The sequence below is a fragment of the Barbus barbus genome (genome assembly GCF_936440315.1).
Source record: "Barbus barbus genome assembly, chromosome: 8".
Classification (NCBI taxonomy): domain Eukaryota; kingdom Metazoa; phylum Chordata; class Actinopteri; order Cypriniformes; family Cyprinidae; genus Barbus; species Barbus barbus.
In genome coordinates, this window is record NC_136736.1 from 7,090,585 (window position 1) to 7,106,834 (window position 16,250).

At 36.4% G+C, this 16,250-nt stretch overlaps 1 protein-coding gene across 1 annotated transcript in view; it reads right to left on the minus strand.

Annotated features, from left to right (window-relative positions):
• LOC306873387 (EVI5-like protein) overlaps nt 1-16,250 on the minus strand; it is a 46,249-nt gene that overhangs the window by 14,791 nt on the left and 15,208 nt on the right. The window contains exons 3-19 of the mRNA XM_079422646.1: nt 14,260-14,449; nt 13,901-14,125; nt 13,282-13,356; nt 13,064-13,189; nt 10,816-10,959; nt 10,251-10,340; nt 10,053-10,150; nt 9,874-9,934; nt 9,393-9,446; nt 8,862-8,894; nt 8,137-8,277; nt 3,944-4,060; nt 3,578-3,718; nt 3,243-3,407; nt 2,639-2,785; nt 1,831-1,926; nt 1,634-1,729 (exon numbers count right to left, since the gene is read on the minus strand). Of these exons, the coding sequence (XP_079278772.1) occupies nt 1,634-1,729; nt 1,831-1,926; nt 2,639-2,785; nt 3,243-3,407; nt 3,578-3,718; nt 3,944-4,060; nt 8,137-8,277; nt 8,862-8,894; nt 9,393-9,446; nt 9,874-9,934; nt 10,053-10,150; nt 10,251-10,340; nt 10,816-10,959; nt 13,064-13,189; nt 13,282-13,356; nt 13,901-14,125; nt 14,260-14,449 (1,999 nt within the window). The remainder of the gene's footprint in view (nt 1-1,633; nt 1,730-1,830; nt 1,927-2,638; nt 2,786-3,242; nt 3,408-3,577; nt 3,719-3,943; nt 4,061-8,136; nt 8,278-8,861; nt 8,895-9,392; nt 9,447-9,873; nt 9,935-10,052; nt 10,151-10,250; nt 10,341-10,815; nt 10,960-13,063; nt 13,190-13,281; nt 13,357-13,900; nt 14,126-14,259; nt 14,450-16,250) is intronic.

Below are 16,250 nucleotides of genomic sequence, written 5' to 3' on the forward strand. Positions count from 1 at the left end.
ATCTCGTTTCAGTCAAAACCACAGAGCAAAAGTCAGTGCACAGCACTTCCGAATTAGGACATCACAGAGATTTTTAAAGGTACTGTTAATGAAACATTCACAAATCTTAATGAAAAGCACATTCAGTGCTGATATACTGAAAAACTGCAAGATGTGCAAAAGTGCCCAAAGAATATCCATTTACACATGTACAAAGATTAATAAATAAACCAAAAAAAATATATAAAAAATGGAATACAAGAACACTTTCTGTGTGGACAGCTTTTAAATCTGCTCCTGGATGGTTGTGAACTATATGCTAGTGACTTGTGTTTATGTTCAATGATATGAAAATAAAAAAAAAAAAAAATAATTGTATATTTTTTGTATTGTATGTAACTGAATATATATATTTATTTAGCTAACTAAAGTCTGTTTAGTGTGTTTGTCTGCCTCCATAATGTAACATCTCTGAACGCTATAATATAATTTGGGGGACTGTAAATATTGATATATGGGATATATAGCAATTAATAATTTTAAACATTAACTTGCATTTCATGTCAAATTTTAATCAGTTGACAGCACTAATAAACACAATATATCACAGAAAATGATATATCACAACTCCTCATAGTTTTTTGTTAAATGAAAAATGTGCTACACATATCCACGACAACACTGAAACAGACATTTACCCCATATAAAATATTTACTAATAAAATGAAATAAATAGTTATTTAAAACATCAGTTATTTTATACTGCTGAAGTACAAAATTAATTTAATAAATCCTCTAAATTCACCATCACCGAACATATGGCGACCTGATTTCGTGGGTAAATATGAGCACATGTAAAACGCTGATGTAAAATCCGTCTTTTGAAAGCGCCCACAATGCATCTCAACTCAGTGATTACAGTAACCATGAAACTGGAGCATAATCACTTCACATTTGTATGTAAACACTGACACACTGAAGCAAAGAAATCGAGCGAGAGGAAACGTGAGTGGCGATGACAAAATCAAAACGAAAAGAGGGATGAAAACGAGAGACGAGAGACAGAGTGATACGTGAACAGAGAGGTGAAAGGGAGGGAAATAAATACAAGAGAAAGAGAATGTCAACACACTCTCACACCCCCTGTCACGAAAGGTTTTTCTACAAATGAGCAAGATCATCACATGAAGTGCGTGAGATCGAGCTGTGACTGTGTGCGTGGGTAAGCACCACAGTATCAAACCATCAAAGCCGTCTGTGTGTGTGAGGGCATATGGGGGGAATGGGGAAAACGATTTTCGAGTGGTTTTTATTGTGGTTAGGGAAGGTCCCATATGCCAAGAAAAGCACTACAATACCACTTTAAAATGGTGTACACAGGTAACCGCTCAGAGTGTACTATGAGAATGGTGACAAAGTGCAGACGGAAAGATTTCGATTATAAAATATATAAAAAAGCCGTACTGAGATAAATGGCATTTTAAGAAGAGGAGAAACCAGGTTTGTGTGGTAACATGGGATCGTGGGAATCTTTTTACCGAAAACGTGCAAACGTTATGGATTTTTTTTCTGATCACAGCTTGTAATGCAAGTGCCAAGATTGTGACAGACCTATGCATGTACGTGTGTGTGTGTATCTATGTGATAGCCTCACCTCGTTCTTGAGTTCAGCAATCTGCTCTCTCAGTTGAGTTATATACTGTCTGGAGTCAGAGTGATTCAGCTGGCCTTGGATCAATCCTTCCTCTTTCTGCAGGCAATACATACACACTCTTACACTTAATTACACTGATATGATGGCTGACAGAACTTTTATGAACTTGGTAAATAGACACGGATGATATTTCACACCTGTATTTCTAGGTCAGCTATCTTTTGCCGGAGTTCAGCCACAGCGGCCATGCTGTCAGCTTCTCTTAGACGGACCGCCATCACCTCTTCTTTGCTCTGAAAGAACGACAGCAAAATTAGTATTTCTAAAAAAATGCGAAATTCTAATTCATGCATTAATCTATAAACGCTAATTCAGCTGTTAATGTCTATTTACAAGTGATGCACCGATATTAAAATTCTGGCTTATACTGGTAAGGTGATAATTATTTCATGTCTGAGGAAAGCTAAATAACAGAAAATGTATACTATTTTGTCCAAATAAATAAAAAATAAAGCTATAAAAAAAAAGATAAATGATATTAAATGCTACAAATGAATGTATTTATCACAGCAATATAAATTACAGTATGAAAAAAAGGATGTTTATTTTTTTAATGGATGGGATTTTCTTATTAAATTATAAGTGTGTTTTTAGAGAAAGACATTAGAGACTACATTGAAAAAAAAATAGAGAAAATTAAATCGTATTTTACTGCATACTGCAATTGTACAATACTTTTTATTTTATTTGGAACTTTTTACAGTGTGAGGTAAGCCAAGCTAAACTAAATGTAAAAATAGAGGAAATGAGCATTTAATGAATTAAAATAGAGGAAATTAGTACAATTAAATATTCAATATCAACCAATGACGCTGAAAAAAAACGTCCCATGCTTGCCAATAACTGATTTGGTATTGATATATGACACATCCCATTTACTGTTTATCTCACTGCATGTTCAGTTATCTGTTCTTCCTGTACTGTATGACGGTGAATGCACTGCACCTTGCAGTCAGACTCGGCCATCTTTCTCTTCATTTTGTTGAGCTGGCTTTGTAGTGTTTTGTTGTGAGAAAGAGCATTCTGCAGTCTCTCCTGCAGGCTGGCGCTCTCTTGCTCATGTCTGACAACTAGTTTACCGTTGATCTGGTTCTTTGGAAAAAGAGAGAAATGTGTGAGAAGTGTAAGTGTGTATGTATGGTAACAAAACTTTATCCTAAATTCTGAAAAATACAAGAAGGGCAAACCTACTAATGCATCATGATTTTTGCATTAACATATTCACATACAAGTTTTATGTACAAATAAACATGCATGCGTGATTAGTTAGAGTACACACAAATTTGTTACTGTGGCTTCATTGCTATATTGCTATATGCTGTGTGTACTGTTACATTCTGAATTCCATATACAGGCCAGGGTTATCCTGTTAAGTAAAACTAAAACTATTACTCAACATAAAAGAAGACTGAAATAAAATAAAAATAAAAAACCCTTAAACTTATTTTCAGCTAGTTATCAAGTCAACATTTCTCAATTTGGTTTAAACTGAAGTACTAAAATAACCAAACCTAAAATGAATAATTAAAACGGACACTGTAGTTCTAACCTGGCTTTCAAGCTGCAGGTTTTTAAGTTTGACCTCTTTGAGTTCAGCCTGACCCTGAGCCTCTCGCAGTCTCAGACTCATCAGTTTGTCCTGTAGCTCATTCATTGCATTCTTTTTAGGAGATTCTTTCCAGTGGCCTCCTCCTCCTCCACGAGACGTATGATTCTGTGATAGAAAATAAGATTTGCAAAGAATTAGATTTGTGGACCAGTAGAGGATCCAACAAAGCATTTTGCGGCAGAAAGGTCCATTTTTGCCTTCCAGAAATTCATACTTTTTTTTTTTATGAATGCCAAAGCAATTGAGTTAGGTAGGGTTGTATAGAGATTCTGCACCTGCCAGCACTGGTTGAGATCAGTAACGGCCTCTTGCATCTCTCTAAAGGAGCGCAGAGTCTCCTGCTCTCTCAGTTTCACTAGCTTCAGCTCCTCCTGCAGCTGAGCTACATTAATTTCATCAGGAATAGAGCTGTTCCTCTGTAACACACATACAGTATTCCATTAAGCACTACACTTCAGGATCATATAGTAAAAGCTTTGATAGAAAATAGTTTTCTAAAATTAAAAACAAACGTTTCACTTATCATTTGTGTGTGCACAAGCCGTATCGTCACCACTGATCTAATCATCACCATTGATGCAGAACTTTCATTTCATACTTGAACATCTCTATTGAAGTCAAAGACACACATACACACACACCTTTTCCAGATCGAGCACTTTGTCCTGCATTTCTTTCAGAGCACCGAGTAGTTCTGCCTCCTGTAGACGAGACTGTTCCAACTGAATCTGCAGCCCACTCACAAACTCCTCTGTATACTGCAGACAGAGAGACAAAATGGATTGAAACACTGATGACTGTACAGTAGGCTATAATGGCTGACATTAAATCACATTCTTTTATGGCTAAACATAGTGTAACAGATATAAGGATTCCGCACAAACACACACACACTGGTTTCCATGTTTGAAGGGGATATTCTATAGGCGTAATGGTTTTTATACTGTACAAACTGTAATTTCAAGCCCCTTACCCTAACCCTACCCCTCTCACAAAACTTTCTGCTATTTTAGATTTTCAAAATGCTTTATTTTGTATGATTTATAAGCTTGTTTCCTCATCAAGACAAAAAAAAAAAAAAGTTCTCACAAGGTCAAAAAATACTAGTATTACTATCCTTATATAGGGACATTCCTCATATTGTAGGGGATACCAGGCACGCACGCGCACACACACACACACACAAAATAAAGCTAACTTCTACAAAAAAAGGCATTTCTTCACAGAATGCAGCGGTTTCTTGAAGTAAAAAAAATTATTCCGTTTTTCAACAGACTTTTAACAATAAACCTTTTATAACAGCTCTAACATGAGCTCCAACAACCCAGAAAAGAGATCATCCTTTGAAGAAATTTTGAAAACCAATCTATTAATCAGATGTTTTCCTTTGCCAACAATGGAGCCATGCCAAAAGAGCTCAGCAGTGTCCTCCTTGCACTGGAAATGCTTATAATTGCAAGCGACTTAATTAGAATCAAGTCTTCCTACGCTCTCAAACTCCTTATTTATTTGTATATTTTAATATTTTGCTATAGATTTATCTTTGAGAATTCGATGTTTTGTATTGATATGAATTGATCTCTTTGAATTGCTGTGGAATTGACATAATACATACAGTATTTACCTGACTGATAATAAATTGTTACATTTGACCTTATTCTGTTTTACTCTGTAATTATTGACTCTAGTAGATTACGTTGCATCCTTGTTAAAGATATGAGCAACCGAATGAACGAGTAAATATAAAGTCAAGAGTTAACTAGAATAATCAAATATCAGAATAATAAATTAGAAATGGACAAGCAATCAATTTGTATTTCAAGCTAAATACGAGGTCATAATAAAATGGAGTCAGATTAAATGATAAAATGGAGTCAGATTAGAGTTTAATTTAAATTGAAGAACTGTGCACACTGGAAAGACCGAACACGCAGGAAACCTTCATCCACCATTTGGATACCTTCCTTGGGCCGGATGGGTGGAACCTTACACATTTAAGTAAAATGCATTTTATACTTAAAATCAATGACTATAAGTCAGTTTCATTATGTAAAGGCTTTAGTCGCAACATGGGCGGTTTAATGGGTTTAATAAAGTGTACTGTACTTCATTATCTGATCAAAGTCTTATAACCTTTTGTAATGTTCATTTCACAGATGATTTGTTTAATTTATGGATTATATACCTCTTAAATGAAGTCCTTACGGAGAAAATGGGAAAAATTCTTCTGAATCCAAGGATGCTAGAGAAGTATGTGATCCCTGTTGTGATCTATTCTATTTTTTGTGCCAATGTTGCTTGGTAATAACCATTTAAGAGTCTATAGTTAGACTGATGAACTATATTACTTTGTGGAAGAATTTCTTGATTGTAGGGTAAAAAATGCACTTGTTATTGAACATTAGTGTTACATTACTAATATCAATGTTTGCTACCATTCTGTTAAAAGTATAAATCAGTCAAGGTGTTAAGTGTCTAAAAACAGCCCTTAATATTACTGTAACACAGTAGACCTCTAGACCTTTACATCATAAAATAACAATTTCAGCCTCTTTTGCATTTCCAAAGAATTTTAAGATTATGTATGAAAAACAATAGTCATTCTATAAGTGTCTACTCATAGCAACAGATGTGCATCTGGAAATTTATTTAGTTAATTTTAGCATTATCCATCACTGAAGCAGCAGTGTTGATGTGACTGTGCTACTGCTGTGCTCTGTGTGCATATACTGTGGCCTACCAGAGGGGGCTGTGGCCTGCCCTGGAGACTTGTGTGAACACTAGTTCCCACGGACTTTTACTTCTGTTTTTCTTACCTCCCTCCATGCTTTCCAGTCACTTCATCATACCCGTATTACTCAGATGTTTCAATCACAGAGGCTCTCGCTCATTCTACCTCTGTGTACTTGAAAAATCTTAACAGAAGGACTGGACTTTTAGCTAAAAACCAAACGCTTTCCTTTCCAGTTAGCAAAGCACAGCGTAAATTAACCTTTCACAAGAGAAAACATGCACTGCCTGAGATTCAGACTCGACATTCACTAAACGCTAAAATTAAATTGTATAGGTCAGTATGTATATATATATATATATATATATATATATATATATATATATGTATATATATATATATGTATATATATATATATATATATATATGTGTGTGTGTGTATTAAAAGAGGATGTGAAATGTAGACCACTAATAACATTTCATATCAACCACAGCGAGCCCCTTTGCTCCAGGTAAGGAAACCAGATTCATCAGATTTAGGTCGAATAAGCAGCATAAACACTTACCATTATATATACTAAATACCTGTCAGATCTAAACTGGAGTGATTTTTTTATTTTACAGGAAATATAATGAATAAATGTAGAACTCTGTAAAATAATTGAATAACTGGTATAAAAGAAGTGGTGTGAGAGTATTTCAATGATGAGCACATGCAGATTTTTGACAGATTATTGTGAAAGAGAACTGAATGCTGCATTCTCACGTTGTCCGAAACGTGTGCGCTTTGAGTGCGTGCGTGCGCACAGAAAACAGCACAAGTACCAAACTCTTTTGCCTCTTCTTGCACTTAAATGGTTTAAAATCACTTTAATGTTTCAATTGGCAAGACTTAGAAAAACATGCATCAGTTCATGACGGTTAAACTAATTCATGAATCACATGCATGCTGAACCGGAGGGCCTGGTCAGTACAGATCACAGATCAACTATGAGCCGTTGAACCCCTAGCTGCAAGTAACACAAATATGGATTACACGAAAAACAGCTTACAAAAAGGTTAGCTGTTAGCTGCACATGGTACACTAGTTCTGTTGACATCAGCACGGCAACAGGACGGTGGTCAATTCTGAGTGTAACACAGGAAAGTGCATATGACCAGAGAGTGTTGCTCTGAGAGTGAACCTTGTGGGGTCACAGCTCACACTCAACATGACACCACTACACCCTGACATCTTCTCACACATGCCATTGACACCTAAAGGAAAAAACGAAAATTCCAAAATGCCCTATTTGCTAGATATCGATGCTTTGGCATCCATTATTTTAACTTGTAAGGATGATGAAAGAATTTAAATTATAATGATGGGTTCAAACAGTCAACTTGTTACTAACAGTCATTTTCATAAATCATACCAGAAAATAATCACTGACCTGTCAGTGACCCAGTTTAGGGTAATTCTGCCATGTGAAAGCAGATCTTTTGACTAAGCACACCCTGCAGCCATTTGTACAGCAAACATAAAGATGGTTAAAAAAATAAAAACATGTTTATATGACATGTGACTGCTCAGTTTTCTGGTAAACTGCATGATCTCACATTGCAACTTTATAAGAGAGAATATTTCCTCATAATCAACTGCTGTATTACTTTTCAGTTTAATAATAATTTAATAGGAGGTACCCTCAAAAGGATGAAGTCAAGCTATAGTTGATTTTCAGCTAGAAATAAACTTTTTTGTTTTTGGTCAAGGGATGTGATTGTTGTGTCTGTTTCACACGACACGCATAAGCAGTGATAAAGCATAACTGGGAGAAAAGGCCAACTTTGCAGTGCTTTCATGCTGACAGTGTTTCAGAGCTTACTGGGTTACTACCTTGATTATTTCACTAAACAGACATAAATTCTAAAATGGTTAATATGAACTTAGGTAAACTGCCCATATCATCTATATTCAATCAGACTTGCTGAACAGAAAGTGCTCTTTCTTTGTGTGTCTGTTGGGCTTTGTGCCACATGTTCCACCTGCGGTGGCAGATATCTTTTTTAAACGATGGGTGAGCAGTTCACTCCAGTAGCTTGTAGCTATGCATCTGATGTTACCTTGTGTTGTTGAAGTTCACGTATGGTGTCCTGCGCCTTCTCCAGACTCTCACTGGCTGTGTAACATTGCTGCCGAACCACAGCCAGTTCACGTTTAATAACATAGTTCTCCTCTGCCTCCTGGGCTCGTGTCACCTGACCCTGAGTGAAGAGAAATAGTGTAAGTTTCTTCTTGGGAGATTTGTCTTTTAACTCGCGGTTAAGGGGAGATAAGTATGACATTCCAATCAAAGCGATGAGACGGACTACATGCAAAGATAAATATGCTTCATAAAACCAAAGAAGAAATCTGATAAATTCAAGAATCAAAAAAATCCCACTGAAGTTTGGAATTTGATGAATTACATGATAAAATCCGAAAATGCCACCGGACCTAATACGGAACCCTGATGCACACCTATGCTTCCACATCCCACATGCAAGGCTAAACTGTCGGCGGATAGTGTCAGGGTTAACTTTCATTTGGAGTACCTCTTAGACATTGTTACAGCCATACAGACAAATGAGCTGTCAAGGCAGTGATGAGAAACACAGAAAAACAAATAACCACTTTTCATGCAACAGGCCCATTCTCAGAATTTTGTGAAGGAGGCAGCGCAGGTGCAGGAAAAGGAGTGGATTATAGGAGGAATCGTGGAAGGTCGAAGAGAAGAAGCATATGATTGAGTAATGGGAGGAGGAAAGGTAGGAGGGATTAGTGAGCAGATGGCTTGACAGTACTGTACCTGAATCAACCTGTCTGCTAATGCAGCACTCTCCTACAACACCGCAAGAAAAGGAAGAAAAAAAAAGGAAAGAAAAGGACAGAGAAAATAAAGAAAAGGTTGAAAATATGGACAGAAAGAACAGATGAGAAGAAAGGAAACAATGGATGAGCAAAAAGGTGTGGAAAACCACAGACACACGTAAAAAGAAGAACAAGGGAACATTTTCATAAGTCAGGTAGGAAAAAAAAATAAAGCGGTGAAGGATTGTAAAAGGATAAAACATAAAAGTACAGAATGAGAGTGTGTTTGTGGTGAAAATTGTGGGGAAGTAATTTCAACAGAGGAAGGCAGATAAAAACAAAAGAGATGAGACTTCAAAAAAATGTACCATTAGGAAGGAGGCAATACAGCTGAGCCTCTGAAAATCTACATGCTCTAAAATTGTACATGACTCACATAATAAAGATATTTACACTGTTTACTCAAACACAAACTAATCAAGTTTTCTATTTTATGTTCATGCATATTGGTTTGAAGAAACCATCTCACTTTTTCCAGTGTCTCAATCCTCTGCTTCAGGAGTCTATTTTCTGTACGTAGTCTCTGTTCAAATGAAAAAGCAAAAAATATTTTAAATATATTTTTTTATTTAAAAAGCAAATTATAAGCAATGATTTAAAACAGAAAAGAAATTGAATATAAAGAAAATTGTTTTTCATCAAATTATTATATTATTTTATTTAAGCTTTATTTTAATTACCAAAAATGTTGAATACTTTAATACACTGGTCTCAAACTCAATTCCTGGACGGCCACAGCTCTGCAGTTTAGCTCCAACCCTAATCAAACACACCTGATCCAACTAATCAAGGTCTTTAGTATCACTAGAAACTTCCAAGCAGGTGTGATTTGGGGCTGGTTGGAGCTAAACTCTGCAGAGCTGTGGCCGTCCAGGAATTGAGTTTGAGATATATATATTTATTTTTTTCACTATATATGTGCCATTATATCTAAACACGCATTTACAGACCTTAATTTCAATCTGTTCCTCCATCTCTTTGTTCTTAATAGTGGTATATTCCTTTTCTAACCTGTGGATGAAAAGACAACAACTGAATCGAGAGAAGCACTACACTTTCTTTTATTTATTGTGAATCTTCCTTTACTTTTTACTCACAGATCACTCATTTAAATTTTCAGATCACTCACTTTTTCATTCTCTTGGGATTGTATTTGACTTGATAAGCCCGTAGGATCATCTTATCAGGGCAGCTGTCAAACTGATGCGGAATAACCTTCTGAAAGTGCTGTGGTGACATTGTTAAACAAACATCAAGTGTTGCTGTTGTTTATGTTGTTGCATGTATAACATATTGATGTACATAGCAGAGATGATGTTCCTCTAACCTGTGACATTCCCTCCATGTCTAGCTGTATGAGGTCTGTCTGGTTGTACTGCAATATCGCTATTCCAACTCGGAATATGATCTCCAAACCCTGAGAACACAACACACAGTATTCATACAATCACAGACTAACAACTAAAACAAAAGCTCACACCCTAGTATATTCATTTCTCTAAGAAATTATTACAAAGCCCAAGATGCATTTACACCTTTGAAAAAACTGAAAACCTGCATGCAACACATACAGTACACACAAATTCTGCACTTGACAGTGCTTATATATTATGGTGGGGACTTTCCATTGACTTTAGTCTTGCCATAATATTGACTTTACCCTTTTACTTTAGCCTCAAACAGACCTTAACATTTGACATTTTCATTATAGTACACTAAAATGTGTTCTTTGCACATTCAGGTTGATTATGACCATAAAAAATTTGAAACTATAAAAACAACCATTTGTAATTTTGAGTTTTTCAGGTGTTGCTAACTTCCGGGAACATTTGGTCCAAAGTATACAGTCACATCAGCAACACGCAAACACACAAAGTCTCTTGTGTTCATACCTCATACATAAAGATGTCAAAGATACGTGTAGCTATTGGCAAGGGCAGGAAGGTGAGGAAGAGTGTAAGAAACCAGGACGAGGCATACATAGACGTATGGAAACTCTGAGAGCGGAAATGAACATTCAGCTCCGGCAACTGCTCCTGATCACAGAGAAAAAACATGATACCAGTAAAAAAAGAAAAAAACTATACCGTGAAAGACATTAGATAAAAATGCTTCTAAGAAGCAAATGGATTGCCTATTGACTGTCTATGTACTATAAATCTGTTGCCTCCTTGTGGACAAACATGGCATTACTCCAATCATCTTGGCATGCAGTATGAAATATATAAGAAACTGATGCTGATGCAATGATGCTAAAAATTCAGCTTTGCCTTCATAGATATAAATTACAGTTTAAATATATTAAATTTGTAAACACCATTTAAATTGTAATAATTTTTCACTATATTACTGTTTTAATGGTTTTTTAAATCAAATATACACTCCCCTCCAAAAGTATTGGGATAATTCCTTTATTTTTGCTGTAGACTGAAAACATTTGGGTTTGACATCAAAAGATGAATATCAGACAAGAGATGTACATGCTGGCTTTTATTTCCAGGTATTTTCATCTGGATCTGATACACAACTTAGAAGATAGCACCTTTTGAGCAAAAGTATTGGAACAGATAGAATCAACATAGATTAAAGTGAAAAAGACTTAATATTTAGTTGCAAATCCTTTGCTTTCAATAACTGCATCAAGCCTGTGACCCACTTTTGCATTCTTCTTTTGTGATGCTTTTCCAGGCTTTCACCGCAGCCTCTTTCAGTTTTGGGGGGTTGCTCCCTTCAGTCTCTTCTTTAGCAGGTAAAATGCATATTCTACTGGGTTTAGGTGTGGAGATTGACTTGGCCAGTCTAAAACCTTCCACTTCTTGCCCCTGATTAACTCCTTTGTTGTTTTGGCAGTGTGTTTTGGGTCATTATCTTGCTGCATGATGAAGGATCTCCCAATAAGTTTGGTTGAATCTTTCTTTAAATTGGTAGACAAAACGTTTGTCTAAAGAGTTAATTTTGCTGCTGCCATCATGTGTTACATCATTAATGAAGATTAATGAGCCTGTCCCAGAAGAAGTGATGAAAGCCCAAGCCATTACATTACCTCCACTGTGTTTCACAGATGAGCTTGTATGTTTGGGATCATGAGCAGATCCTTTCTTTCTCCAAACTTTAGCCTTTCCATCACTTTGGTAAAGGTTAATCTTTGTCTCATCAGTCATAAAACTTTGTCCCAGAATCTTTGAGGCTCATCTCTGTACTTTTTGTCAAATTCCAGCCTGGCCTTCCTATTCTTCTTGCTAATGAGTGGTTTGCATCTTCTGGTGTAGCCTCTGTACTTGTGATCAGGAAGTCTTCTGCGAACAGTAGATTGTGATACCTTCACTCCTGCCCTCTGGAGGTTGTTGCTGATCTCACTTACAGTCGTTTTAGGGTCTTTCCTGACAGCTCTCACAATATTTCTGTCATCAACTGCAGTTGTTTTACCTTGGTCTACCTGTTCGATGTCTGTTACTTAGTACACCAGTGGCTTCTTTCTTCTTCAGGACATTCCAAATGGTTGAAATGGCTATGGCCAATGTGTGTGCAATGGCTCTGATTGATTTTCCTTCTTCTCTCGGCTTCACAATTGCTTGTTTTTCACCCATAGATAGCTCTCTGGTTTTCATGTTGGTTACACCTCTTAACTATAAATGCAGTTTGAACAGGCAAAACCCAAATCTGAAACTGAGCGTAGACATTCAGTGCTAATTATTGTTTGAATAATCACTGTTATAGGACACAGCTGGGCAACAAAATACACCTGTCAGTCACATGTTCCAATACTTTTGCTCACATGAAAAATGGGTGGGTTCAAATAAAAGGTGATATCTTCTAAGTTGTGTGTCAGATCCAGATCTAAATACCTGGAAATAAAAGCCAGCATCTCTTGTCTGATATTCATCCTTTGATGTCAAACCCAAATGTTTTCAGTCTACAGCAAAAATAAAGGAATTAGCCTCACTGTCCCAATACTTTTGGAGGGGAGTGTATGTAGTCTTCGTGAGCACAAGAGACTTCTTTCTCTTTACAACAGCAAATTTTTCATAGTAAATTTTACACAGCAAACTCCATGATCAATCAGGCAGCCTATTATGCCTTTTTTCTTTCATTATATGCACATTTTTGTTAGTCTGGATTCTATAAAGTACTCTTCCTTACCTGTAGCAAGTGTTCAAACTGGTAGATGCACAGACCCAGTTCAGCCATGCTGGGCTTAAACAACTCTCTAAGCCTGTACTCCTGCATTAGTCTGACAAACACACAGAAGGCTTCCTCCTCCGGCATCTACAAAAACGCAATGAATTATGAATTTGGTGTATGCAAAGTTTGGCTCACAGACATTTCTTTATCTTACTTTAGTTCATTAATAAGCAAACCTGCATAAGTAGCAATCCTACGATGAAGGCGCTGCCCTGACAATAACCAACCTCACGATCCACAAGAGAATAAGCCTGTGAGATCAAGAAACATCCATTCAGATTAAAATTATAGTATATATATATATATATATATATATATATATATATATGTATATGTATGTATATGTGTGTGTGTGTGTGTGTATAGTTCTTTGAAATTTTTGAGGTAATGGGTTCTAAAAATTTAGCTTTCCCATTACAAAAATAAATGACATTTTAAAATATATTCAAATAATAAAACGGTTATTTTAAACCATAATATTTGTATTATTTTCTCGTTTACCTCTCATTTTCATTGTACTGAAAACATCACCTTCCACATTTTGCTAATTTACTTCTACAGAAGGAAGAAAATCACGTAGGTTTGGAACGACATGACATTTGAGTAAATTATGACTATTTTCTTTTTTTGGGTGAATTCTTTCATTTTCTCTTGGTTTTTTTTTGTTATTAGTGTGAAAATTACATTTTGTAAATTTTTCCGTTTTTGTTCAATCAACCACCTTTCTTTTATTTGCTCTACTGTGTCTCCAATTTATCTGATCTATCTTCCAGCACCCATTTCTGTCTTTCTCACCTTCATGACATTAAATAGAACTTCCTGTCCCAGGCTGTCCTGGCCTTTGAAGAAGTCGTGCTCTGGATATGTGCGGGCAATATCTCTGCGTATGAGTTTTTCACAGGGTGAGGACATCTTTAAGAGTTCAGAGTACTGATTCTTTACTGGCATGTCAGTGGCATTACATAATAACTGCCAAACGATTGCTCGGAAATGATGAGGAATGCCTTTCCTTATTAGCTCCTGCAGATAGAGAGAGGGTAAGGCAGAAAATAAGAGATGAATGTACAAGTTTCAGATCCTTTTGTCTAGTGTCTATGATGTGGGTTAACACATTGTCATTCAGATTCTGAACAAAAAAAGGACCAATCAATCACCTTCAGAAGTTTGTCTTTCTTTCGTCTCCACTCGTCCCACTCATTGACAATCCGTCCCCACAAGATCCAAGTGTCTTCTTCCAGATGGGACAGGTTAGAAGATGCAGATGAGCTTGACACCAGAGAGGAGCCACTATTCCTCCGAGATCCACTCATTGAGCGCATGGATTTGGAATCTGCTTCTAGCAACCTGAATGCAACACAACACACTGAGATCAGGGTACATACAAATGGTAGTGCAGCCTAGTGGTTAAACATCTGGGCTGCTACCCAAAAGGAAGTGGGTTCAAATTCTGTAAGGGAGGTTAAATCTATAACATTGTTCAAAGGTTCAGGGTCCGTAAGATTGTTTTTACTTTGATTAAAATTGATTAGTGACAGCTAATGTAAGAAAGTAAATTGCTTGAAATTGAAAGAAAAGTTGTCATCACTGCAATGAAGTACATAAAAAAACAAACAAAAAAAAAAGATTCAAGGAAAGTCCGTTCACTCGGCCGACATATTTTCCACGCCTCCCGGCAGCTCAAATAAGACCAAGTCCTATCTAAATGAATGGGGGAATCCTGGAATCTCAAAAACTGCTCGCTGAACTCGCGATTAAATTACATATTTCATAAAGGATTGAACGGTCTTTGTATTTCTATAGTCTTTGTTTTAATTCACAATATTACGTTTGTGTGATCGTCTAGAAGGCAAATGTGAATGAAACTAAGTTTGATCACTTCTAAAGTATGTCAAATGTTATGTCCATAGCACTGTGTGGGACACAAAGTTTGTTCAAATTCAGATATAGTATGAGTAAGCAATGGTTGCCATGGCACAGACCACTAAACACAATACTAATGCTTCTTTATACACGCCTGTTGACTCCACCACCTCTTGAATTCAGAATACTGAGTTTCAGCCAGACTATTTCAGCTGAATAATAGTTTATTAATGCTTTGTGAAATCTCAAGGAATCTATGATCTCTCTGACAGAAGCACAGAGTACGTTTCAACAAATTTCAACGAGTGCAGCCGCGGTCATCTTAAATGGCCCATTAAAGTTCTACAATCAGAACGGTAACTGTTGCTATTGTTGTTGCCAGGTAACCACCACAACTGATAAATAGCGAAAGCTTGTTACATATCAGCTGTTACAGGAAGAGAAGCTTAACTGTTATGAGTTTGCAACTCACAGACCAAATGAGAAACCACACACGTAGCTTTTTTGTCTCAAGCATGCATAGTGTTCCCTTTGTTGAGGTGTTGCTACCTTCAGAGGGATGTCAAGTATCAAAGCGCAACACACTATGTGCGTGTCTGCATGACACATGCACTTTGACATTTGCTCTGTGCAATTACCCTTTTGCTAACCCTGATGCTGTTTCAAACACTCACAGGTTTGAAATCATTTTTTGAATGCAAAATGTGATTTATAAAATGTTTCCTGGCCACTCCTTTTTAATATATTCAAAAGCGACTGAGAACTGGGTCTATCAATCTCTGAAATTACAAAAAGGCACCATACGTGCATGAAGAAAAGTCTACACATTATATTCTTTTGAAGTCATAGCTTTGTACGAGTAACTTTTAACAACAACAAAAAAAAGTAGGTTGTCATTCTTCCTTTTCAGTGAGCTGTTAACCGCTGAGACCAGATCATTGAAGTTTAACCCGAGAACTGGATTAATCAGATTTATAAACAAATCATTAAGACTGGATCTGTGAACTAAAACAACACAATTATTGAATTATAATCAGATTTATGAGAACAAACCAGACATCGTTACTTCTCTCATGATCATGCCAAGAGCTACATTGATTTTCAGGGAATAATAACAAAGTGGCAACAACTTATGACATACATCCGAGAGAACTAGATTATTAAAGAATAAAAAATGTGTGGCGGGGACTTGATTCTGTCCATTGGTTGTTGATCAGTGGAGGCCGCTATGAATGTGAGCTAGCAATCAATTGTAAAATAGGGGAGTTTAAGTGGACATCACCAG